This window comes from Melanostigma gelatinosum (genome assembly GCF_949748355.1).
Source record: "Melanostigma gelatinosum genome assembly, chromosome: 17".
NCBI lineage: Eukaryota > Metazoa > Chordata > Actinopteri > Perciformes > Zoarcidae > Melanostigma > Melanostigma gelatinosum.
Genome location: NC_136650.1, coordinates 3,180,011 through 3,207,428, shown reverse-complemented (window position 1 = coordinate 3,207,428; position 27,418 = coordinate 3,180,011). Strand labels below are relative to the sequence as shown.

General features: G+C 46.7%; 1 protein-coding gene across 1 annotated transcript in view; it reads left to right on the top strand.

The window, feature by feature from the left end:
• arhgef2a (Rho guanine nucleotide exchange factor (GEF) 2a) overlaps nucleotides 1–27,418 on the top strand; it is a gene marked incomplete at its 5' end in the record, with an annotated part of 57,713 nt that overhangs the window by 10,595 nt on the left and 19,700 nt on the right. Inside the window, 6 exons of the mRNA XM_079288083.1 lie at nucleotides 562–671; nucleotides 3,562–3,705; nucleotides 3,934–4,184; nucleotides 5,050–5,175; nucleotides 23,638–23,755; nucleotides 25,144–25,220. Coding sequence (XP_079144209.1) covers nucleotides 562–671; nucleotides 3,562–3,705; nucleotides 3,934–4,184; nucleotides 5,050–5,175; nucleotides 23,638–23,755; nucleotides 25,144–25,220 — 826 coding nt within the window. The remainder of the gene's footprint in view (nucleotides 1–561; nucleotides 672–3,561; nucleotides 3,706–3,933; nucleotides 4,185–5,049; nucleotides 5,176–23,637; nucleotides 23,756–25,143; nucleotides 25,221–27,418) is intronic.

Genomic DNA, 27,418 nt, shown 5'->3' with positions numbered 1-27,418 from the left:
AGATAATTCTTAAACCCAATTAGTGACACTAGACTTTGTTTCAGCCATAGACTGTAAATAAGATGTGGATGTCGTGAAGTCACCCATTGGTTTGTGGACTGCGGTTTTGAAGCCTTAAGTTCAGTTGGCTGTCGCCATCTTGGATTTTGGCATGTTCCAATTGGCCTTACTCACAGCAGACATTTGGACTCGTCAGGAAAAGCACAGGTTATACTGATAACACTAACATGGTTCATGTTCAATTCAAGTGTTCCAATGGAAGTGACAGTGAACAAGCATGCAAAATACCAGGGACCTGAAATCAAAGCAGCTAAATAGAATTGAGTCATCATTCATTTGAATGCTGTACTTTTCCCAGTGTGACAAGTCAAAATGTCTTCTGTTAAAAAGACCTATTCACTTGCGATGTACTGAAACCTTGGCACCCTTTCCACTCTTTCAGGATCAGAGAGAACTTCTTGTCACATGTGCGGTCTCAAATACTTTCTGCAAACTTCAGTATCAAAATATACCACCAGTCAGTCAAACATGTACGTGTGTGTGTGTGTGTATATATTGTAGGACCTTGAATGACGACTCTCCCCTCGGGCTGCGCAGGATCCTTTCCCAGTCTACAGACTCCCTCAGCTTCAGGACCAGAGCTATGTCAGTGGAGTCTCTCAATGATGACGGTATCACTACATTCAACCTATACATTATAGTAAAATGGCTGGGAAATTGGGGGGAGATGTGGGGTGGCTAGTTGGTAAGGTGTATAGTGCAGCTGCAGAATAGACGTTTTAATTATTATCTGTACAATGATTTAGTAAATGTTTGAAAAAAGTAAATTGAGTAAGATGGAGGTGAGGTAAGTGAGGCAGTAATAGTAAGTGCAACAGGAGGTAAAACTGACATTGGGATTAAAATGTACATTAGGACATTAGGTGGTGATGAATGAGGTGATTTGGCAGAATTAGGTTACCTAGGTGATGAAAATCGAGATAAAGTACTTTGAGTATGTAGTAATAATATAATGTTAGAATAAAAATGATTGCATAATGGTCACTTCCTACAGTTGTGCCTCTTATTTCCTCCCAGGAGCTAACTCCTGCTCATGAATCAGATACTAAAGTAAGGTCTATTGCTGACTCTGTCCCTGTTCTTATGTTAAATCTTGTTCCAGTTCCATTATTTAAGCACAGTAGGTTTTTTATCTTCATTAATTATTCTATCATTCCATTGTCATCATTACTATTACCCCATAATGAGCTATGAGCATTAAACTCCACAACATATCACTTTCCCTTCTAACTGTACAGCAAATTCATCAAGTAAATTGATTGAAAGTCTCTTACATGGGTTGTAATAGTTTGCAATTCCAATAGTTCCTTCTCTTGTCTAAACTTCAATCACATATTCCAGCTCTGTTCCTTTCTCCAAAACATTAAACTGTATTCCTTGTTTTACAAATATTATACACCCTCCTCCATTTCCCCCACTCTATCTCTGCGAATACTATCATATCCTTTAACGACCGTGGCTTACTGGGTAGAGAGGGTTGTCCGCCAACCGAAAGGTCACCAGTTCGATCCTCGGCTGCACCGTGTCCTGTGTCGAAGTGTCCCTGAGCAAGACACGGAACCCCTAACTGCTCCCCGGCCGCCTGTCATTGGCAGCCCACTGCTCCCTATATATACAGGGATGGGTCAAATGCAGTGAATAATTACCCCACTGTGGGACTAATAAAGGAATGTTTCTTCTTCTTCAATGACAAAGTCTAATGCTCTTCCTGAACACATATGATTTCTTTTTAAGGAATTATAAGAACAGATATCAACCCTTTCGCCATTAACTGTTTTTAGCAACCTCTTCATTCTGCTCACTTCTCCTCCATAAATACTCAGTTTTTTGAGGTCCTCGTCTAAGGAATACCTGTTATCACTCCTTGTGTCACTCGATTCTCACCCACAGATCTTTTTTCACTTATCATTTTCTTACAGATACTTTCTATATCCATAGCATTGTTTTTCTGTTCTTCCGTTTTATATATTATCAATAAGCTTCCGTCCCTCAAGACTTTAGCCATTTCCACTTCTCCGATCTTTCTCAATTCCCTAGACAGAGCTATCGGGCTAAGACCGACATGCTCATCGGTTTTCTGAATTTAATGATCTTTTTAAATTCCTCCCTCACAGTCTTCCTTCGAACAACTCTATTTCCTTCATCAGAGCTGTTTCCCTCCAAGCTTCTCTTATTATTTTTGACTCCCATTCAAACTTCCCTCACCCCCTGTTCTCTCTCTTCTTCCGTCCTCCTCTCCCACCAGCGAAAACAGGGTTTAAATACACTGGGGAGGTGCAGGTGATTAGACACAGGAGGATTCAATTAGGGGCGGGGCAGACATCACACAGGCGGGAAAACATACAAAGGCAGGAAGTGAAGTGAACAAGGGACACAAGAGGCAGGGGAATTCAAAATAAAACAGGAAACAAACTAAACCAAAACTGAGACTGTGACAGCTAGGCCACATTCCTCAACACATCAACAAAGCCAGCTAGTTCGCTATTCTGCTAGCTACTAACCATAGAAGTGGATAGGGCCAAGATCGCTCCTGTTTGCTTGATCAAAGCTTAATTCGCGGAAAAAAATAATAATAATGTGGTTGGGTTTAGTAAAAACATCATGGTTAAGCTAAAAATAAGTTCATTTGTTACAATATTTCGGTTATGAATGTAAATTACAATAAGTTAACATTAACCTTTGGTTACACAGGACACAAACAGTGGTCTCCTGGGTGAAAGTCCTGTTTTCTACCTGTCCGCCTCTATTTCCTCTCTATCCAGACTTGCGCGCACTATGATTATAAACATATTTGTTGTACGTTAAAAAAAAAATGCAATCTGGGAGAAAATATATTTCTCTAGAAATGTAATTGACAATTCGCTGTATGGGAACATCATTTTTATGTACACGGCTGCATGTGATGAATGATTTAGGTCAGTAGATGGTTATATGACCAATTTGTGAGAAGTGACTAAGGTCAAAGTAAATGGCTGTATATACAGGAACCTAAATATAAAAGTCCTGAATTCTTTGAAAGCCTTCTTCAGTGGCATGTTATTTTTTAGGTATATCCTATGAATACATGTAAGCATTATAGTTTGTACTTTACAGTAAACTACTAGTTGTCATAGCACTGCATCATATTTTATAAGATATATTTATAACATATTTTAGCATCAAAAAATCTTAATCTGAAAATGAACCAGTAGTAGTGTCAAATAAATGTAGTAAAAAAGCTGATTATTTCCCTCAGACATGTAGTGGGATGAAGTATTATTAAATGAAAATACTCAAGTAATACTGGGCTTAAAAGATACTTGAGTTCATGTACTTAGTCACATTCCAAAAGGGGATAATAGATTGTAATTTCAGTTGGACTTGCAGCATGATCTGCTGACATTGGTTCTTCTTACAAACAAGTGAAGGATACAGAAGTCTTTTCACTCCTTGAAAGTTTAGAGCTCTAAAATCATTTTTTCAGCCTGTGATCTTTGATGTTGATGGGTTTCTCTTATTTAGGAGACATCTACTATACTGCAGTATTGGAGGATCTGGAACTGGAAGGCCTGGACTTTAAGGCTGACTCATGGAGCATGGCTGTGGATAGCAGCTACTTGCAGGCACACCGCAAAAATGTCATCAAGAGGCAGGATGTCATCTATGGTGACAATTGCAGTTGATTTTGCTTTCATTTTTTTAACCCAGACATTTGATGTGTTGCTGAATATACAGTAGCTAGATGAAAGTACTACATCTATATAGATGGTATTTACTGTAGCTAGACATAATACAATAATGTTACGTTTAATTACTTTCATTTCTTTCTGTACTGCTACATGATACAGGACCTTGAAGTGTGTGTGTGTGTGTGTGTGTGTGTGTCCCTCTCAGAACTGATCCAGACAGAGCTGCATCACATGCGAACACTGCATATCATGGATAGGGTGTTCCGGCAAGGCATGCTGGAGGAGCTTCAGCTGGACCTGTGCACCGTGTATGCCATGTTCCCCTGCCTGGACCAGCTGACCAGGATACACTCCCATTTCCTGGCACAGCTTCTCCTGCGGCGCAACAGCAGCCTGCACTCTGGATCCAGCCGCAACTTCACCATTCACCAGCTGGGGGACATACTACTAGAGCAGGTGGCTGCCATGCATTTTCACAACCATTCAGAGTGACACAGAACTGAAACCAAAATGTAACTGTATTTGGTCATTACATCAAGTAGTTTTGTGTAATTCTATAGTTTGGCAGAAGTGTCTAACTACAATCGAGACTAGTGTCATAACAGTAATGAATGAGTCCAACATGAGTTGAACGCATGTTCACAAAGACAACATCTGTATATCATTTATTTCTTAGTAATAGATATTTAATGACAGGAACTGTCTTCATGTTATTTTATTCGTTATATTGAAGTTTTTATTTGCAATTAATTGCTCATATAACCACGATGATATATTTATAATAATATTTTATATTTGTTTTAGCTTTTTAGTTTTTTTTAATCATGATTTTTGTGCTATTGCTATTCAGTTGTTATTTATCATAAAAATATTTGCTGAAAGGGCAGTGATGCAGCATATTACCAATCACAAACATGGACAAGTCTGTGAGAAGAGCGGTGCATTTTACAAACCAAGAGAACTATAATAGGGGGGGAAATACGAAGAAGACATAAACACATAATTCAGGCTGAAAGTAACACTAATGACTAATGCAGGAAGGATGTGAATGTGTAAAGTAATAATATAACTTCATTCATACATAATATAACTGCTTCATATAGAGCATGATAGATTACATGTACAGCAGATCAATCTAATCTAACCTTCCACGTACCAAGCTTTGATTGGTCAATAGGCAATTATTTTATACAGTTGATCTCTTATCTCTTGACCCTGACGTTACCTCGCTAAGTCCAAATCCTGCTTCGTAGCACAGGTCTGAACAGTGACTTTACACTCATGTATACAGACAAATTAACATGTGCATGTTCTCTGCCAGTTCTCAGGCCAGTGTGCAGATGAGATGCGGAAGACCTACGCTGAGTTCTGTAGCCGCCACTTGAAGGCTGTCAAATTGTACAAGGAACTGCTGGCCAGAGACAAGAAGTTACAGTGCTTCATACGGGTGAGAGCGGCACAAAAACACATCAAAATAGACAGCATTATAAATGAGAAAGAAAGTGACATCATACTGAGTGAATTAAGAGGTTATACGCAGGATGTGAATTGTATTGGTTAATTTAAGCACCTAATTAGGTTTTTCAGAAAGACATCTGTTCAACAAGCAATGTCAACAAAAGTGAATCCTAATTCAATCTGCTCTTTCCGCAGTCTCTCATCCAGAGTCTGACAATGGCGCTCATTTAGTGTGTCTATGAAGCTTCGACGCCATTAGTCTCAGACCAACTGACGTAGTATAAAGAGTGAGCTAGTCCACACAGCGAATGATAGCTAAGATGACGCTGCAGACGGCTGCCTCGGTGTGTTGGTGCTCATTGTTTGTTGTTTTTGTTGTAAATACTGTTTTCTGCTGCGATTCCCTGAGCTCTTTCACCAAAGATGAGCTCATAAACATCTGGGGAACAACTCCAGCGGACTTGCTTCCAACGTTTCTGTTAACTTCTGTGGAATTACTGGACGTTCTCGTTAAAGATGCGCTCACCTTAACTCATGCAGTGAAGCGCCGTAGGAGAGGGAAACGTGCCGGCACGCTTGTGCGTCTCCGCACACGTGGAGTTTGCACACCGCTGCCGGGCATATTTCTCGCCGACGTCCGCTCACTGTGCAACAAACTGGACGAACTTCAGCTGCTGGTGGGGAGAGACAGAGACTTTACTTCATCCTCCATTTTGTGCTTCACTGAGACCTGGCTCTGTGGATCGATACCCGACCCCGCGCTCCAGCTGGCTGACTTCCAGCTGTTCAGAGCGGACCGCGACACGGAGCTCTGCGGCAAATCGAAAGATCCAACAGTGGCTGGTGCAACGACGTGAAAGTGATTCTACAGCACTGTTCTCCTGATCTGGAATCTTTCATCATGAACTGTAAACTCTTTTACTCCCCCCGGGAGTTCGCTTCATTCATACTGGTCGGTGTTTACATGCTGCCGCAGGGCAACGTGCAGGATGGACAGCGGACACTCGCCGAACAGATACGGTGTGTGGAGCGGACACATCTTTAGTTACTGTCCTTGGAGACTTTAACAAAGGAAACCTCAGCCATGAACTCCCCAAATACAGACAGTTCATTAAATGGTCAGGAACTGGTGATCACTGGCATTCGGCAGCGGGGTCAGGAACTGGAGGTCGCTGCGGCTCGGCGGCGGCAGGAACTGGTGGTCGCGGCGATTCTTGGGTGGCGGCGGGTGGAACTGGAGGTCGATGCTGCTCGGAGACGGCAGCGGCTGGAACTGGAGGTCGCTGCCGCTCTGAGACGGCGGCGGCTGGAACTGGACGTCGCTGCCGCTCGGAGACGGCGGCGGCCGGTTCCGGGGATAGCTGCGGCGCTGAGGTGGCGGCGGTCGGTTCTGGGGATAGCTGCGGTGCTGAGGTGGCAGGAACAGGAACTCGCTGCGGCGGCAGGAACAGGAACTGGAACTCGCTGCGGCGCTGAGGCGGCAGGAACAGGAACTCGCTGCGGCGCTGAGGCGGTAGCTGGTCGGACCGCCGACCGGACACGGGGAGCTGGAGTCGGTCGGACCGCCGACAGGACACGGGGAGCTGGAGTTAGCTGCGGCCCAGCGGGAACGGGGGGTCGCTGCGGCCAAGCGGGAACGGGGGATCGCTGCGGCCAAGCGGGAACAGGGGACTGACCCTTCCTCTGCGAGGGTGGACAGGGCAGTACATCTGGTCATGGTTTGCCTTCTGGACAAGGCGGTATCGCATAAACTGTTCATACCACTCTGGGGAAAAGCGCACCAAACAGTGGTCTGTTGTGTCCATATTTGTCATCTTAGGGGTGGAAGGGCGGCTTAGCTCGGGGTTAGCTTTCTGGAAGCTCAGAGGCCCTCCCCTGGCCAAGCGGGTTCCCCAAAACTGGTCTACTGAGTCTTTCATGGTCACATCGTTCTGTTACGTCCGAGGGGCAGATCAGAGACTCAATCGCAGACACGGACACTGGAGACGAGGTGAAGTTTAGAAATAAGTATCTTTACTCGTCATCAAAGAGAAATAAACAAAAACTTAAAGCGACTCCAACAGGGAGCGAGCAAAACTGAAAAAAGGCCAAGTCACAAAAAAAGGCAAAGTAACAAAAAAAAGGCAAAGGTACAAACCAGGAGCAAACACGAGGACCAAACGCTGGAGCACGGAGCAGACACGAGGGTGACACAATGCTGGAACAGACAGGGGAACGAACAAAGATGATCTGACAACCAGAACAGGGAAAGCAGGGGAGTATATATGTGTGGGGTGATGAGAAGATTGAAGGCAGCTGGGTGGACTGGGCAGGTGAGTAGGATGAGTGCAATCAGGGGAAACACACACAGACACAGAGACACAGGAACACAGGGGCCAAAGAGGGTGATTGGCTGCAATCTGCCGTCCCTCCAGGACTTGTTCGCTTCAAGGACCCTGAAGCAAGCAAGAAAGATTGTAGCCGACCCCTCTCATCCTGGACACAAACTGTCCGTGCCCCTTACATCTGGTAGGAGGCTGCGGTCCATCAGGACCAAGACCTCACGCCACACAAACATTTTCTTCCCTTCTGCAGTCGGGCTCATTAACAGAGCCCCCACTGACTCTGTCATCCCCATGACAATTTCCTACCGGTCACTCCCCTGCACATCCTTTCATATTTACATACACTTGTCACTTTTACATAACACTTACATTACACTTGTTTAAAGTACTGTTATCCGTTTGCCTGTGCACTTTATTTTATATTCTTCTATATTCTATTGTACATTTGAATATGTTTCTATTTCTTGCACTGTGTTGATTGTTGATTGTTTAATGTTATTGTTGAATGTTATTGTCGAATGTTATTGTCTAATGTTATGCACCACCCGCCATGAAAAATTCCTTGTATGTGAAACATACATTGGCAATATACGGTTCTGATTCTGATTCTGACAGGGGAAGTGGATAAGTCAAACAAACACATTTATCATCTTGGAGGCCGCTACTCCTGTTTCTGTGTGAAACTAAAAGTAAAGTTGATATTTTGGTACGTCAGTTGTTAGTCAAGTGACTTGCGAGTGTAGTTAGTCAAGTTAACATCAACCACAGTCTTTACATAGTGTCATAGTTTGCAGCTTGAAGCCACTGACCAAGCATCGTTATTTGATGCATTGGTTTGAGAATGTGTTGCGGCCCTTGAAGAATTTAACATTATTTTATCTTTTTCTAAATGTTGGGCCTGCCTATTTTTTATAGACTGTATACAAGAAGTCAGCCCATTCTCAGTATCAGGGCCAAATACTGTTGCTTTGTCCCATCCTCTGGCGTCTGATACCGATGCACAAGGCACCCTTGATTGTCCGTGTGAGATGAACGAGTGGAGGTCAACAAACATGAATAATTATACTATGCAATACTTTGATGTGTTAGAAAGGGACGCCAAGGGTCCAGACCAAGTGTCAGAATGTATACCAGTTGGTATGAAAACATGTGATTTCACCCATAGGTGAGTTGACAACAGTTTTGAGGCCTCGAGTTTGGTACTTTGACCATCGCCATCTTGGTTTTCGGAACCAGGAGTGACACAAGATGGTGGAGTTAGGAACAACCAAGCACTGATCAAGACCATTTACAATTCATTTTCATTAGTTGAAAGAGTTAAAGTTGTCCGAAGAAAACAGGGATAATTCCCAGGCCAGACAATCCATGGTAGCAACCTGTCAATCATAATGTAGCCCCGCCCTAAAGCATACTCAGCTTTATGGTCTGTTTGACTCTAAATGGACCATAATTTACTAAATGAACATCATGCTGTATTGAAGAAGTCTTGGAACTAGAGATTGAGACCATAAACTCATGTTTACAATGTTTACTGAGGTAATAAATCAAGACCGAAGTAGAGTCATTTTATCATAGACTTCTATATTTACTGAGTGCTATACAAGAGAATGCAGGTTTAAGACACTTCAGCTTTGGCTTCACTTTTCAGAGCCGGAGGTTGCCACCTGCTTTTTTCGTGTTTTGTCCCAGCTGTTTTTTAGCGGTCTTTTCTTTTCCTGGTGGGGCTCCATTTATGTACAGCAGCTCTAAACACCTTTTGGCTGGTTCATCATTGGGGCTGGAGGCTAACCATGCATGGCCACACCCATCAACGTGATGACCCCATACGAGGAGCCGGAACAAAACCCAGTTCAGAAAAGGTAGAACCAGCATCAAGCCAAGGCCAGATGTGTGGTAGTCAGGTCAATTGAAACGATGACCCAGTGAAGCAGTATCTTCCTCAAGAGCATAAACTGCTGAGCAGCAGATAGGGAAAACAAGCAGCAAAGTGGTACAATCTTCTTTTTTTTAAGTAAAAACTGTTCTGCAGAGCTTGACTAGAGATATATCGACTCAACACATTTAAACCTGGGAGAACAAACAATCTGCAGCCACTGGGTCAAGTTCTGAGAAAACACGTATTTTATTCTGCGCAGGTGCATCAGCTTAAATAGACAGTCACATGACACACTCACACCTGAAATGCATTGGCAATAATTGGGAGCACAATCAGTTGCTTCAATTAACACCCCCACTTGATCACACATTATTGACAACCATAAATCATACAAGGGGAAAAACATGGAAACCAACTGCACTTAACTGCACTTAACTGGCTATGCCCCAAACAAGAACATGGAAAAAGTAAGTAGCTTTGCTTTAGTAGCTGGTTTTGTCATCAGGTCAGCTACCATCCGGTCTGTTGGGCAATACTCCAAACATACTTTACAGTCATTAACAGTTGATCTCACAAAATGGTATTTTATATCAATGTGCTTACATCGCTGTCTGCTCACTGGATTCTTGGCTAATGCAATTGTACCTTGGTTATCTCCAAAAATCTTAGGTACATCATACAGACAGTCATCAAGATGTTCAAGCAGTTGAGATAAGTAAAGACACTCTTGTGTGGTTGCGGCCAACGCCATATACTCTGCCTCACAAGTTGACAGTGCTACCGTTGGCTGCTTTTTGGTCTTCCAGGAAATCAGAGGACCATTCTCACTCAGACTAACACAATAACCAGTTGTACTGCGTCTGTCAGTTGCATCACCTGCCCAATCTGCATCACTGTAAGCAAACAACCTCAGCTCATCACATTTTCTGTAACACAACATTTTGTCATTTGTGCCCTTCAAATATTTCAGTACATGCTTAACAGTTGTCCACTGCTCTTCTGTCGGCTCACTGAAATGCTGTGACAGTCTGCTTACAACAAAGCTCAGATCAGGTCTGGTGCATGAGGTTAGGTAGATTAGGCTACCCACTGCCTCTCTGTATTTTCTGGGGTCACCTAGCTTCTCATCAGTGTAATGCAGCTCTGGTTCACAAGGTGTTGACCTGGGCTTACAATCCTGCATATTAAACCTGTCAAGCAGCTTGTCAACATAGCTCTGCTGTGACATGGTCACACATCCATTACACTGATCAAAAGTGATACCAAGAAAATTCTTCAGTCTGCCCAAATCTTTCATCTGGAACTTCACAGCAAGCATCTTTTTTACTGCTTTTAAAGCACTCTCATCACTGGCTGCAATAACCAGGTCATCAACCCAGATCAGTAGGATCACCTTGTCATGTTCCGTTTCTCTCTCATAAACACAGTGATCGGCTGGATTCTGTACAAACATATTTTCACATAGATAGTCATGCAACATTATGTTCCAGTTTCTACCTGATTGTTTAAGCCCATATAGTGACTTCTTTAGTCTACACACCATCTTCCCATTTGTCTGAGATTTTACATCATAACCCTCTGGCTGTTCCATGTAAATCTCACAATCAATTGGTGCATGTAAGTAGGCGGTTTTAACATCCATCTGATGCAGGATCAGATCCTCCTGGGCAGCTTTCTGCATCAACACTCTCACACTAGTCAGGTCGGCAGTAGGAGAAAACGTTTCTCCATAATCTACACCCATCCGTTGACTGTATCCCTTGGCTACATAGCGGGCCTTGTACTTGTCAGATCCATCAACATTGGTTTTGAGAGTATACACCCATCTACCCCCCACTGCTTTCTTGCCCTCAGGTAAGGTGGTCAGAGTAAATGTGTTGTTATCCCTCAGTGCCTTCATCTCCTCATCCATTGCATCTATCCACTTACTTGAGTTGGATGAAGACACAGCATCTCTGAACGTCTGCGGTACATTACAAACCATCCTGTAGCAATAATCAATGTTGATCTGAGCCTGATCACTCTCTATCCCATAGAAGTCTGGCCTCCTCCTCTCTCTAGCAGGGTATCTCCGTGGAGACTGGGATTCGGGCTTGACTCCACCTGTCTGTAGGCCTATCTGGCTTGGACCTGGCCTAGCTTCTGGGATGTCGTTCTGCTCGGGTTTGTCAGGGTCAGGTCTGGTTGCGTTAGACTGCACACCAGTGTCATCGTCGGACATGTCATCAGTCTGCTGTCCCTCAACACAGGACATGAACCTCACCAGTCGGTGCTTCATCACCTTCCTGCTGTCAGGGTAGTAGACCATATAGGCTGGACTGTTCTTGTCATAACCAACGAAGATGCCCTTGTCAGACCTTGACTCTAGCTTCTTCCTGTCCTGCCTGTAGGCGTAACATACAGTACCAAACTTCTGCATCCTGGAGACATTAGGTCTCCTTCCTGTCAGCATAAAGTAAGGTGTCTCTCTGGTGCGGTTGTTGAAACATCTATTCCTCACCACTGCTGCTGTCTGGACCGCATACGGCCATAGCTCCTTGGCTAACTGGCTCTCCAAGAGCATACATCTCGCCATGTCAAAAAGGGTTCTCCAGTTACGCTCAGCAGTGCCATTCTGGTGTGGTGAGTATGGTGCTGATCTTTCATGTCTGATTCTATTCCTACGCAGCAGAGCTTGGTAACCCTGCCCTGTGAACTCTGTACCATTGTCAGACCTGATACACTTCACTTTCCCATATGGGGCTGTGTCGGCTAGAAACCTCTCTGTGGCTTCTACAGTGTCCCTCTTGTACTTTAGATAGTACACAAACACTGCACTTGAATAGTCGTCAGTAAAGGAAAGTGCATACCTATACCCTTCCTTGGACTCTGGGTCAATGGGGCCTGACAAGTCAGTGTGAACCAGCTCTAAGGCTGATTTGGCCCTCACATCAGGCTTCCTGTTTCTGCTCTGAGTGAACTTGCCCTGAGTACACACTTCACATATCATGGATTTGGACGCTTTACCCCTGATTGACATTCCATCCACAACATTCTCTAACTTCATGACATCATCAAAATTACAGTGCCCCAAAATCTCGTGCCACGTCTGAATATCATGACAGCTCATACATTGATCATCACAGTCATTGTTTACTGACACAGTAGGCAAATAGAACAGTCTGTTATGCTCATAAATGAGGAAGCGCGTACCGTCTCTATACTGCAAGACGTTTTCTCCTTCCTTGAAGATCACCGTTGCCCCACGATAAGTTGCAGCTCTCACGGAGAAGATGTCTTGGGGATACGAGGGGATGTACAGCGCCTGCTTCAGTGTGGTACTGAGGTGCCGCCCCCTGCTGTCGATCAGACACACCTCGGCGTCTCCTCTGCGCTCCGCGACCCCCGTGCAGCTTGTGCCATCGGCCAGCTCCACGCAGTGCGTCTCGGACTGGAATCGGTCATCGAAGTTCTTGAACTTCGCCAGGTCAGTGATGATATGCGCCGTCGCACCGGTGTCCACCATCAAGCCCTTTCTGGTGACACCGCTTCCTGGCTCGCTGGTCACCAGCTTGAACACGAAGGTGTTGTCATCCATCTCCTCGGACACTCCACGCGCGTTGTCCCGCTGCCACTGTCGCCATCCTCCTCGCCGTCCGGTACTCTCGCCCTGGCCGTACCACTGTTGACCACGCTGACAGTCTCTTACCTTGTGACCTCTCTGGCCACAACGGAAACACACAATGTCCCCGCTCTCGGTGCTGCGTGCACCTGCGCCTGCTGGGGCAGCCCTCCTTGGATGCGCCTGGGCCCTCATGACATTGTCGTCGGCCGCAGCTGTGCGCATACCTTCAGTGCTCTCATAACTGCGCAACTTAGTCTTGAACTCCGCAAAAGAGAGAGTCTCATAACTTTGAGTGATAAAAATGGAAAAAGGCTTAAATGAGTCTGGCAGCCCCTTCAAAATCATTGCAACCAATAGTCCATCGCTTAAAACCTCTCCAGCATTACGCAGCGCTGTGATCGAAATCTCAGCACGTATGACATAGTCAGTCACACTCTCACTACTCATCTTTTGCAAAGAAGTCAGTTCTGTATACAGGCATACAATGCGGGGCTTACCCTTGCCTGCATAATAGTCACGCAAAATCCTGAGCGCTCCACGCCCGTCATCCGCTGCCTCTCGCATGACCAGAGACAAACTTTTGTCATCAAGGAATTGGATCAGTTCCGCGTACGCTTCCGCGTTCTTCGCCGCATCCTCAGCCAGTGCGTTTTCTTCTGCGCCATCGGCGGGCTGATTCAAAATGGTGTCCTTCAGTTTCTGCAACCGCAGATGTCCCAAAAACTTTGTCTCCCACAGTTCATAGTTCTTTTCGTCCCCATTAAAAACAAGACGAGACCAACGTGAACTCGTATGTCCGCTCATGGTGCTGGCACTCCAATCCGTGAGATACGCACACAAGCAAATGTCTCTCAGTGGCTACTCACGCCGGATATCTCTTTGCACAAACGTCTAACGCATCTGGGCCCATAACCTGTTCTGCAGAGCTTGACTAGAGATATATCGACTCAACACATTTAAACCTGGGAGAACAAACAATCTGCAGCCACTGGGTCAAGTTCTGAGAAAACACGTATTTTATTCTGCGCAGGTGCATCAGCTTAAATAGACAGTCACATGACACACTCACACCTGAAATGCATTGGCAATAATTGGGAGCACAATCAGTTGCTTCAATTAACAAAAACAATAAATGAAAAACAATGAATGAAAAGCTGTATAAAGCATTTATACAGCACTAAAATTTATTTAAGTTGAACTTTAATTAACATTATGCAGTTACATAAAACATCTGTGCCTCCACAACATATCCTTATAAAAGGGGACTTAGTGGAACTAGATGTGGAGGGGACCATCCATGGCAAGGCAGCCATGACTGAACACAATTTAAGGAACAAGCAGGAAGCAGAGGTTTCTCCTCCTGGTGCATTTCTACATACCGGTAGTTTGTGTACCTGCAATAATGGATCTTGTTTTATTCGTAAGTTCTAATTCTCTCTCTATAGTAAAGTGCCAGTAAATTCAAGTTCCAGTTCTCTTTCTATTTAGTAAGTTCAGGATTAACTGGTTTCTGTCAACAGTTCTTGTTATATTCGTAAGTTCATGTTCTCGTTCTATTCATTAAGTTCAGGTTTAACTGGTTTCTGTGAACAGTTATTGTTTCATGAGTAAGTTCCTGTTCTCGTTCTATTTAGTAAGTTAAGTGACGCCCTACTATTGGCTTATAAGGGGGCTCAGTAGAGCAGGGTTGTCAGAGGATCGGCTCCGCTATTCCATGTCGATGTGTCCTTGGGCAAGACACTTTTAGACAATGCAATAGATCATGGAGAGAAAAATACCCCAACGTATATGCCAATCACATCTATGTCGGTAGAAAACAGCTTATGTGCAATAGCGGGGCGGCACTTAATGGTAAATGCCACTAGACTGGAGTGGTATGTCGTGTGTCGAAAAAAATAACGAGGGTAAAGTATCTGTATTCTGTTTGCCTGTGCCTGTATCGTTTGTGGGGTGTGATACTCGTGCAACTTTTTGGTTTAAATTTGGGCAAACCACAACAACGTGGGAAGCCTTTCGCCACTACAGCTGCGAGTGAGACAATCAGGATCAGTTCCAGCTGCGCCTAATTAAGTCCCTTCCCGGCACCGTTCCCCGAACCACTCCCACACTCCGCCCCCTCCACAGCTGAGCAATCCACGCCCGCCACCACATACCCCCACCGCCCGACTTAGGCCGGGGAGCCATCCGGCCTGACCTACTCCCCCCCCTTGAGGGCGAGAGAGGAAGTCGGCCACGACCATCTGCGCCCCCGGCCTATGGACCACCTTGAAGTTAAAAGGCTGCAAAGCCAGATACCACCGAGTGATCCGGGCGTTAGTATCCTTCATGCGGTGGAGCCACTGGAGCGGGGCGTGGTCCGAACAGAGGGCAAAAGAGCGTCCCAAGAGAAGTTAGGTGTATGAAGGAGTGGTTCCCCACAGAGGGCTTGTTTTACCTGCTCAAACGCCAACTGGCACTGCTCCGACCACTGGACCGGATATGAGGCACCTTTCCGGGTCAGGTCGGTGAAGGGGCTGGTCAGATCTGCGATGTTTGGGATGAACCGCCTGTAATAACCCGCCAGCCCCAAAAACCCCCGAACCTCTTTTTTTGTCTTGGGCGGCGGGCTGGCTGCGATAGCCGCAGTCTTGTCCACCTGAGGGCGCACCTGCCCGCCACCCAAGTGGTACCCCAGATACCGTACCTCCCTCCGTCCAACCGCACACTTCCCCGGGTTGGCGGTGAGCCCCGCCTGCCTCAGGGACTCCAGCACCGCGCCCACCCGCTGCACATGCTCCGCCCAGGTAGTGCTGTGGATGATCACATCATCCAAGTAGGTGGCAGCATACGCAGCATGCGGACGCAGCACCCGGTCCATGAGGCGTTGAAAAGTGGCTGGGGCACCGAACAACCCAAAGGGAAGTGTGGTGAATTGGTATAACCCAAACGGAGTGGAGAAGGCCATTTTTTCCCTGGACTCTGGCGACAAAGGAATCTGCCAGTAGCCCTTTGTTAAATCCAGTGTCGTAAAAACCCGTGCAGTGCCTAGTCGGTCCAGGAGGTCGTCGACGCATCAAATCGTGACACATCGTTCACCCTGCGATAGTCCACACAGAACCGTATAGACCAGGGGTGGGCAAACTTTTTGGCTCGGGGGCCACATTGAGTTTTAAAATTTGACAGAAGGGCCGGGCCAGGAGCAGATGAATGGAGTGTGTTTGTGTGAACTAATATAAATTACAAGTAAAAGCCATGACCTAAAAAGTAACTTGCATTTAATTCCAGTAGGAACAGTGCTGTTGGTCACCCTTTTTAACCAGTGCGTCAACGTCTGGTGTCAGTTTGGGTGTGACAATTCTCAGAACAGATCTGAGGTGTTCATCAGTTCACTGGGATCTTACACTGTATTTATTTTATTGCATAAATGCACATTTTATCATGCACTTACTTATTAAGCAGTCATTTTTGACACAGAGTTTCTCGTGTAAAGGTTAATGACTGTGGTCTTTTTAGCAGCTTGATTCTTTGACGGGATCATACAAATATTTGACTGTCACACCTAACATTGTCAGAGCTCTGCTCTGTAGTCTTTCCTTGTCTCTCCCCCCTGTGTCACGGTGTGGGTACATCTCACTGGTGTCAGGAAACGTATCAGAATACCATTATTTTATTGGTTAAACTGCATCACGTGACGTGATTTACAACGCATTGGTCGGTGTTTTTCCTGCACAGCTGAACAAAGTGCCGTAAATGCTGGAAAGGAGCGTGAATAACTCCGCTGCATGAAGCAAAGGCCACTGAAAACGGGTCCGCGACGAACCACCAGTTGAGAATCACTGGTCTGCAGGATCGTGACGAGCGGTGAACAGCTGTTGGCGTGGCGTGTCTTCCGTCTCTTCCCGTTTCCTTCACCTACATTCCCCTGGGTCCTAAGCCCCTCCCTGTACAGCTTCTTATCACCCTCTTTGCACCAACGTACATTTATAACAAATACCACGCATATTACGGTAATCAGCGTTGCATATGTGTCAAACTATCGGTGCATCTCCGGTCTGTCTTTGTTCATCCTGCATCGCTCTGTTCTGTTCTTTAATGTAACGTTACTGGAGCGACGGAGCCTCTCCCAGCTGTTAGCAGACTGTTGTGCTAGCAAGCAGGCTCGCTCGCGAGCTGTACCCAGCATGCAGTTCTGCGGTGAAATTTTATAAATGTACAATTATTAGTGTTACAAATTGTTTATGTGTCACAGACTGTTGTGTGCTGTGGTGTTTTTCTCTGTTAAAGAGTGTTAGTTGTGGGTTGTTAATTGTTTGTGGTATAAAGTTATGACCATGAATAGAGTTCTCTCTCAATACATATAAGACAACTAGCTCTGACTGCAGAGAAATATCAGCAAAAAATACATTTAGCTGCCTGTTGAAAGCAGACGGCAATTGTTTCGGCTGATGGTGTGTGAAGAATTTATATCATACGGGAAAAAAACCCGGTATACTGCCCAGCCCTTATAGTATTGACAATTATGTACCAATATTTGATGGGCCGGATTAAAATGCCCAACGGGCCGGATACGGCCCGCGGGCCGTAGTTTGCCCATGCCTGGTATAGACCCATCCTTCTTGACAACAAGAACAATGGGGCTACACCAGGCACTGTTGGACTCTTCTATTACCCCCATCTCCAGCATAGCCGCTAATTCCCTCTGAACCACTTTTCTTTTGTGTTCAGGTAACCTATAGGGTCGTAACCGCACCGTCACGCCCGGAGGAGTCTCAATGTGGTGCATTATGAGGTTGTGTGCCCTGGCAGGAGGGAGAACACATCGGAAAACTGTTCCTGTAACTGCAATGTCTGTTCCCTGGGTCCCGGAGAGATGTGCTTCACAAAGGAGCAAGGTTGGATTGGGGGATTTTGGAACCTCCGGCCCCAGCTCCTCCCTCTCAGGAACCGCAGACACCAGAGACACAGACTCCGCTTCTCTCCATGGTTGAGGTGGTAGATCTGAGTAGCTCCTCCCCTGTCAGAACACACCACCTCATAGTCGACATCCCCCACCCACCGTGTGACCACAAAGAGTTTAGAGCTGGAAGAAGGAAGCAATACAAGTACCTTTTCTCCCGGTGTGAATTGTCTGAGCTTGGCCCCTCTGTTGTACAGCCGTTGTTGACGTTCCTGGGCCCGGAGCAAATTATCACGTGACATTCGACCCAGTGTGTGGAGTTTTGCTCGCAGGTCCAGGACGTATTGGATCTCACTTTTCCCGGTGCTCGGACCCTCCTCCCAGTTTTCTTTAATCAGGTCGAGCACCCCCCGTGGTGTCCTGCCAAACAGTAGTTCAAAGGGATAAAATCCCGTGGAGGCCTGGGGAACCTCCCGCACTGCAAACAACAGAGGATCAAGCCATTTATCCAAATTACGTACATCGTCGTGAATAAATTTACGGATCATGGATTTTAAAGTCTTATTCAGACGCTCCACCAGACCGTCGGTCTGTGGGTGTTACACACTGGTCCGAATAGATTTAAGCCTCTGGTCGCCAGCTGGAGAGGCTTTCTAAAAAAACTGGCCTCACGGTCCACCTCCTGGCCTTTCGTGACCATGTGGAAGCCTACAAGGAAGCTCTCTCTCAGGCCAAAACTGTATACTACTCTCGTTTGATCGGTGCCCAGCAAAGCAACCCTCGATCATTGTTCTCCACCATCAACCGCCTACTCCGCCCCATTGACGCCCCCCATCCCTCTGGTGCTCCCGATCTCTGCTCCAAATTCCTCGACTTCTTCCAGGCGAAAGTCGACTCCATCCACCAGCAGCTCCTGACACCAGCCCCTCCCCCTCCACCCGCACTTCAGCCACCTGGCAACGCCCCCTCAGCGCCGCACCTCTCCCTTTGTGACCTCTCCTCCTTCTCCCCTGTGGATGCTCCCCAACTGGCCAAGTTGGTCAGCTCGGCCAAGACGTCCACCTGCTCCCTGGACCCCATGCCTACAGCCCTGGTCAAGGACTGCTTACCCACCCTCTGCCCCTACATGGTGGACATCATCAACGCTTCTTTGGCATCTGGTATTGTCCCTACCAGCTTCAAAACTGCCTCAGTCACCCCCATCCTCAAAAAGCCTGGCCTGGACATTGATGACCTCCACAACCACCGGCCGATCTCCAACCTCCCCTTCCTCAGTAAGACTCTGGAAAGAGTAGTCGCCGGCCAACTCCATCTCCACATGTCCAACCATGAGCTCTATGAGCCCCTCCAATCTGGCTTCAGACTCCAACACAGCACGGAGACCGCCCTCATTAAGATCATCAACGATCTCCTCATTGCTGCTGACTCTGGCCACCTCAGCATCCTCATCCTCCTGGACCTCTCTGCAGCATTTGACACTGTCTCCCATACCATCCTCCTCAACCGCCTATCTGACCTTCTAGGGGTCACTGGCACCGCCCTCTCCTGGTTTTCATCCTACCTCCATAACAGGGAACAGTTTGTTTCCATCAACGGCTCTATTTCCCCCCTAGCCCCAGTCAATCATGGCGTGCCCCAAGGCTCTGTGCTTGGCCCCCTCCTCTTCACCATCTACATGCTCCCCCTCGGCAAGATCATCCACCATCATGGACTGAACTTCCACTGCTATGCTGATGACACTCAAATCTATCTCAGTACCACTCCATCCTCCCAGTTCCCCCCTCAGTCCCTTGTCAACTGTCTGCATGAAATAAAAACCTGGATGTCATCAAATCTTCTCAAACTCAACACCAAGAAGACAGAGCTCATGGTTGTGGCACCCAAGGCGCTGCTCCGGAAGGTTGGTGACTTCATCCTCGAGGTTGACGGCTGCTCCATCTCCCCATCTCCTGAAGTCCGCAACCTGGGTGTCATCCTGGACTCCACCCTTTCCTTCAAGTCCCACATCAAGTCTGTCACCAAAACTGCCTTTTTCCATCTCCGGAACATTGCCAGACTCCGACCGTCACTCTCGGAGTCTGTTGCTGAAACCCTGGTCCATGCATTTGTCACCTCCCGCTTGGACTACTGCAATGGTGTCCTGTTCGGGGTACCCAACAAAACCCTGGACAGGCTCCAGTATGTACAAAACTCTGCCGCCAGGGTTCTCACGCACACAAAGCCCTGGCAGCACATCACCCCCACCCTCATCAACCTCCACTGGCTCCCGGTCAAGTCCCGCATCTCATACAAGATCCTCCTCCTCACCTACAAGTCCCTCCATGCCCATGCCCCCCAGTACCTATCGGACCTCCTCCGCCCACATGCCCCTCCCCGGAACCTGCGGTCTTCAGACTCTGGCCTGCTTGCCACCACCCGCACCAAACTGCGAACCTTCGGGGACAGAGCTTTCAGTGTGGCAGCCCCCACCCTCTGGAACTCTCTCCCTGCGGTGATCCGCAACATCTCCACTCTGGACGCCTTCAAAAGGGCCCTCAAGTCCCATCTGTTCGCCAAGGCTTTCGGCCCCTAGTTCACTTGTTCTGTTTTTCTGACTGTTTGTCTAAACTGTTTTTGTCTAACTGTTACTCTTGTAAAGTGGCCTTGGGTTCCCTGAAAGGCGCTATATAAATTAAAGTTATTATTATTATTATTATTGATGCCCAGTAATCCGTAAAGTTCTCTCAGTGTGCGTGACATGAAGGAGGTGCCCTGGTCAGTCAGAATCTCTTTCGGGATTCCGACTCGGGAGATGACCTGAAACAGAGCCTGCGCGACACTCTTTGCAGAAATGTTGCGCAACGGCACTGCCTCGGGATATCGTGTTGCGTAATCCACGAGGACTAACACAAAGCGATATCCGCGTGCACTCCGGTGAAATGGGCCGATGAGGTCCATGGCGATACGCTCAAATGCGACCTCCATTAACGGCAGAGGACGCAAAGGCGCCCTCGGAATGGCCGGCTGGTTTACTAACTGACACTCCGGGATGTGCGTCGTTGGTGTGCATCCCCCCGCATGCCTGGCCAATAAAATCGGTCCATTATCCGGTCCAGTGTTTTCTCATATCCCATGTGGCCAGCCATCGGGTTATAGTGAGCCGCCTGGAAAATAATTTCCCGGCGGCTTCTCGGCACCAACAACTGGGTATTTTCCTGACCTGACTGAGTGTCACGACTCACTCTATACAGTCTGTCCCGAATCAATGAAAAGTGCAGGTATGACTGTGCTGCGTCAGGGCGCACCAACTGACCATCAATTCGTATCACCTGGTCAAAGGCTGAGCGTAGAGTATCATCCCGAGACTGCTCAAGTGGAAAATCTTCCATCGAGTGTAGTTCGGGACCCAGCGGAGTCTCCACGGGAGGCTCTGCTGGTTCCCCCTCCCCCTCTGCAGCGTCGGACCGCTGAGCACAGCACACATACCGCATGACGCTGTCTGTCGTGAACGCACCCCCGCACCCCGCCCCATTAATTTATTAAACCCTGGCCAATCCGTTCCCAAGATTAGGGGGTGCGTAAGGCGGGAGCTAACCGCAACCTTTAGACTACATTTTCTCCCGATGTGTCTAATTTCTACTGGCACCACGGGATATTCGTGAACATTCCCATGCACACACTTCATTTTTACCCACAATGCCTCCACCAATGCCCCGGGCCGAACCAGGCTCTGGTGAATCATAGACTGTGTACAGCCCGTATCCACCATTCCCTGATGTATACCCCCCTGAATCCTTACCGGAACGCGGTACGTCGACCCTGGACCGGGGGAGGGCGTTGGAGGGCCGGCAACCCAAACCACCTGGCCCAGCTCCATCAGCGGACATTCCCTCCAGAAGTGACCGGGCTGCCCACACCTCCAACACTCCCGCCCTGGCGCTTGAGGGGCCCCTGTGGGTTGGGAAGAGTGCCGGCGGATGCGGAGGACGGTGCCTCGGGAGATGGGAGGAAGGGGACCGACCGCGGAGCCAGTGGGGGCCGCGCCAGCAGTTGCGGAGGCAGCCTCCTCCGAGGTGCCGGCGTCGGCCGGGCTGGCGCCAGCGGGCAGCCACTGTCTCCCGGGCTGCTGGAATGGTCCTCTGTCAGGGTGATGGCGGTCCCCAGGGTCGGGGGGCGGTGATATCGGACCCAAGCTGACGTGCGCGCAGGCAGCGCCCCGACGAACTGCTCCAGGACCACCTTCTCCAGGACTTCCTGCGCCCCCCCTGGACTCTCTGGTTGCAGCCACCTGGCTGCGTCGTCCCTCAGCCGCTGAGCGAAGGTGAAAGGCCGGTCCTCGGGTCCCAGTCTGGCCTCACGAAACCTCTGCCGATGGTCCTCCGGAGACAGGCCCAGGCGATCGGTGACAGCTTCACGCACGTCCGCGTAGCGGTGCCTCGCTGCTGGTGGCAGCCCCAGGGCCGCTGTTTGTGCCTCCCCCGTGAGGAGAGGCAGAAGCCGGACCCCCCATTCTGCCGCGGGCCAGCCGCATGCCTTCGCCATCGCCTCGAAGGTGTCCAGAAATGACTGCACGTCGTCGGCGGCACTCATCTTGTGTAGGACCACCCCCGCCAATGGTGGGGGGGCGTCACCGGCGGGCCCACCGCTGCCCGGGCCGCGAGCTGCTCCAGGGCGTGGACCTGCCGCTCCGCCTGGGTTGGAGCGCCCCCAGGAACTGTCGGTTCGTCTCAGCCTGGTCCCGCTGCATGGCCGCGATCCCTCCCAGCATCTGGCACAGCACCATAATCGGCTGCATCGGCGCCTCCGGTGCGGCTCCGTCCATGTCTCTGTGCTCGCCCCACGTTGGGCTCCACTGTAGCAGGTTCTCTGCTACCCGGTGGGTCTGGGGAGCACAATGACGCCAGCACACGGTGGAATGACGGGTTCAAATGGTTTTTATTTGTCCTACACCCTAACTGGGCTTGGCCGTGAGCTCTCCTGCCTTGCCTCCGAGCACACGCCGCGGGAGTTTTCCGTGCTGTCCGTCTCAGCATAACTCTGTGCTCGTCCCGAGCTGCCCTCTCGGCTCCATCGCTACTGTGGGATTAAATACAGCTGCGAGTGAGACAATCAGGATCAGTTCCAGCTGCGCCTAATTAAGTCCCTTCCCGGCACCGTTCCCCGAACCACTCCCACACTCCGCCCCCTCCACAGCTGAGCCACCCACGCCCGCCACCACAGTGTCTTATTCAGTGTTGTATTCAGCTCCACCCTCTCCTGTCACTTTTGCTTGCAAAAAACAAGATGGCCAAAAACCAAGATGGCATTGACCAAAATGCAAAACTCAAGGCTACAAAACCAGAGTTCACAAATCAATGGGTGACGTCACGTGACTATGTCTACTTCTTACATACAGGCTATGGTTAAATGGCATCAAAGTAAACCAAAACAAAGATGATGTCACTTATGCTCACTTGCGATTGGAATAGAACAGGGGCCTTTGTCAGTCCACACATACTCGTAGTATCCGGCAGATGGCTGTTGATTGAGTTGAGCACAGAAGAGGTAAACTGAAGATTAGCCAGTAAACTGCTTCTCCTCTTCAGTGGTAGCCAAATCCGACATTCTCGCCATGAATAGGGAAATATGTAGAGAAGATTTTGATTCAGGTATCTCCAGTACATTTGCCTTATTTTATGTATGTTACAAGACAGTGGTCTTATCCTCAAGGTTGCCTTTCAAACTAAATGAAAAAAAAAGTCAGCCATGGTAGTTTTGTCAGTGTGTGTGTCTCTCTCTCTGTCACTGGGCAGCGGGTGAGTCGCGGACCCCTGCTACGTTGCCATGGTGTTCAGGAGTGCATCTTGTTGGTGACTCAGCGGATCTCCAAGTATCCTGTCCTTGTTCAGCGCATTCTGGATAATACCACCGGTGAATAATCCCAATCATAATAGGTTTATAATCTATGGCAAAGTTAAATCAGGCAACAGTAGGCATGTGGTCCGTGAACGAAGCAGAATTAATTTGCCATTGTTCACGTTGTATTATGAACAATGTCAGTTTAGGAGTATTACCTAATCTCATTGGTCTCATTGGTTCATGTAAATGTATTCTGCTACGTGTGAGTTTGTTGTTCGATAGCCGATGCTGCCTCAAGGCGATTAAAGAGTGACCTGTGTTATTGTTGCATTGAATAAACACGTGCAAAGCAGTTAAGCGCACCAAAAATGTCAGCTTGTTCCATGATCAAAATTGAATAATGAAAAGGAAGTTGAGTCGGAAACAGAGACAGCTCGCCTTCAGAGTAAAGGTTGTGCATTTACCAGCTTTGCTTCAGCGATCAAATTAAGGAGTGCTAAATTAAATAAATAAATTACTGTTATAAAGTCATATTTCGGCCACGTTCCCACAACTGATCGTGAATAAACGCAAACACTGAATTATGTGTATGTAATGATTCATTATATTATCTATTTATTTATTTTAATAAAGGTTTCTTAAACTATTGGGGTGAACAATAAAAGCTATAGTCTTGAGACGTGTGATGAGATTTACCTGGCTCTTTATTTCTGGCTCTGTTATGACAATGATGCCACTAAGCTACCCCATGTAAAATCCTTCAGGTTTATTTACCGTTTGCACTTTTAACTATTCTACATGAAATTAAATAAATAAATAAAAATCATTTTTGCAGGACTATCCTTTGGGCTGTGTGCAGAGTGCTTCAACATGACTCTCCGCCAGATAAAAGTCACTTTCAAGCACACCTAATACATCAGCGCCAACGCATACTTAATTAGCGTTTTCACTATGGCAGTCTCCAACATGTTTCTGCTCACAACACAGGCCTGTATTACAATACTTATTAAGAATAGTAATATATAAAACATACTTTCACTCTTTAAATTGCTTTACTTTTAACAAATTTGACATTTTCTACCTGTGTCTAACCGTTGGCATCGTGGTAACATGGATTTCAGGCCAGCTCCTTCCAATCTTCTCATTTGTCGTCTATTATAAAGTAGTACAAATCATTATTGCAGCTTCCTTGTTAAATGACATTTGATTGATTCAGTGTAGTCTACACTGCACAGATGAAAAGCAAAATTAAGTTGTGCAATATTTGTATGAGAGAAATATTAGATCTGCTGCTTCTATGTTAGTAGATTCATGGAGGATAACTTTTTGTCTGTCTATGAGTTTAAGGATTGACATTGATGAATGTCAACAGTGGCTTAATATTAATCTTTCTGCACTGTGTCTGTTGCCTTAGGTTGTTGCACCTCCACAGTCATGTTGCTTGTTTATTTCTCTTCCAGATGATGAAGAAGAAGCCTCCTCTCTGGCCCAGGCTCTCTCCATGGTCAGAGAGCTTCTTAGTTCAATAGACCAACAGGTATCAAAGTATTTTCTTGGCCAGAATATCAGACAATTTTATGGCTACTAGCATTGTTGTGCTCCTGATCAAGACATTTTATGGCACCAGTGATCTCCTTTATTGCGAGACAAATGATAACAAAAAGATGAAAAAAACCAATGAATAAATGACAATTACAACCGTTTAGTCAAAGAACAAAGAGTCAGGGGTTGTGTTCATTTGATGTTGGTGTGTGCACTTACACCTACCTATTAACAGTGGACTTAGGTGTCGTTACACAGTACAACAGCGGACGGCATCACAAACAGGGGACATTTTTGAGGTCCCCTGATGGTCATGCTTTAAATCAAGCTAAAATCGTGTCTAAAACCCTCTTGTTTATTTTATTTTTATTTTAGCCAAGTGGGAACTTGAACATGTGTGAGTGTTTAAGTCCATGCTCAGCACTGATCCTGCAGGCTGGAGCAGGGATTTTAACAACTCATTCATACATGTTGTTTTAAACACTCCATTATGTGAAAGGCTTGCAGCCTCAAGCCTGTCTTTCAGACTGTAGGGGGGCTATTAGGCTACTTAGTGAAGAAAGAAGTCTCTTGAAACGTTTTAGAATGTTTATGTAGCAAAGTATTAAACAAAATAATAAACTTTAGTGGATATCTTAAGTTTTAGTTTTGGCACTGTATTAATTTAAATGGCTACCCAGAAGGCAGGAGAACAACATGTATTTTAGAATCCAAAAGAATGGAAGAAAATAACCAGGGTTAAATTAAGAATATACTACTTAAGTACTTAAATACTTAATAAGAAATACAAAAATGCTGCATCTGCATCAGAGTACTCTATGAACAGGGCCTATCCTTCCAAACCAGTGATGTGTATTCCAACACACTCAAGCAAGAATTCTCCCTGCTCAATGGTTTCGGTGGCAAATGCAATTACCCCATAACCTGATTAATTCATTAATTATATTATATTCAGTGTAATACAAGTTTAATAAATGTTGCAACTGTCACCACATACCATGAACAACCAACACTAATAATCTCAGCAATTATAACACTTGATGACGATATATACATTATTACTTTCAGGGTTTGGATTAAGAAAAGGCTTGCTTTAAAATCAATTACTGTATCGAAATCTACATAATTAATCACAACTCTGTACACAATGTATTATGGCAGAGAGTATTCATCATTTAAAACTTTCTTGCTGAGAGTTACATGAGAAGGTCAATACTCTTCTCTATACACAACAGCCTAAGTTTAGCTGCACATAAAGAGTGGAAGCATGTGGAAACAGCTAACCTGGCTCTGTCCACAGTTATAAAACACCTATAGGACACCAGCCCCATCATGATTTTTGGTTTTGTTTTACTTCATCAGCCTGCTGGTTTTGTTTTTAGTCTACAAATATGAGAGTGGCATTGGTTTTTATATCTAACCCTGACAATAAAGCTAATAGGTGCATAACTTAGTTTAGTGTCACGGGGTGTGGTGAGGACTCAAACGCAGACCAGACCAGAAGTAGAGTGAAGCAGGAATTTAATGAAAACTTAAATCAGACAGGACACTTACAAGAACACACAGGGAATCCACGGACGAGACAAGAGACGAGGGTGGAAATCCAGCAGGACGAGGCAGGGCAGGCAGACGTGGGAAACCGGGAACAGGCCAAGCCAAACGGGCGGGTAGACATGCCAATGGTCTGGCAGTGAGTGACTGAGAGTCAGGGGTGATAGTGGCTTAAACAGGCGAGGGGAGTTGTGCTGATAATTACCTCTCGAGTAAGAGTAATAGTAGAAAAGTCTCAAGGTTGGTTTTCGTCCACCAAAAATATCAAAGTGGCCAACACTTTCAAAAGGCACCAAAACTCCCGTGAACCTTCTGTTAGGAGCCCACGGTGAGAAGTTGCCTGGATATAATTACATTGCATTACAGTCTTTTTTTAGCGACTCCCTCAATACTGCACCATTTTCAAAACACAATAACAATCCCCACTTGAATTCCACAGAACCTATGCGTCATTCCCATCTCTTCCCATGTTTCTTGTTTGCCCCTCTATAACATACAGTCAGACTGGCCTGGTCAAAGTGAAAATGCCTCCACCTTTAAAAAAAAAACTATCATCAAATAGATCAGCCATCAGTGACAGATCCACACCTTGTCAGTACTGATTCAGCATGTTGGATCATTGCACGAATGTAAAAAAAGTCA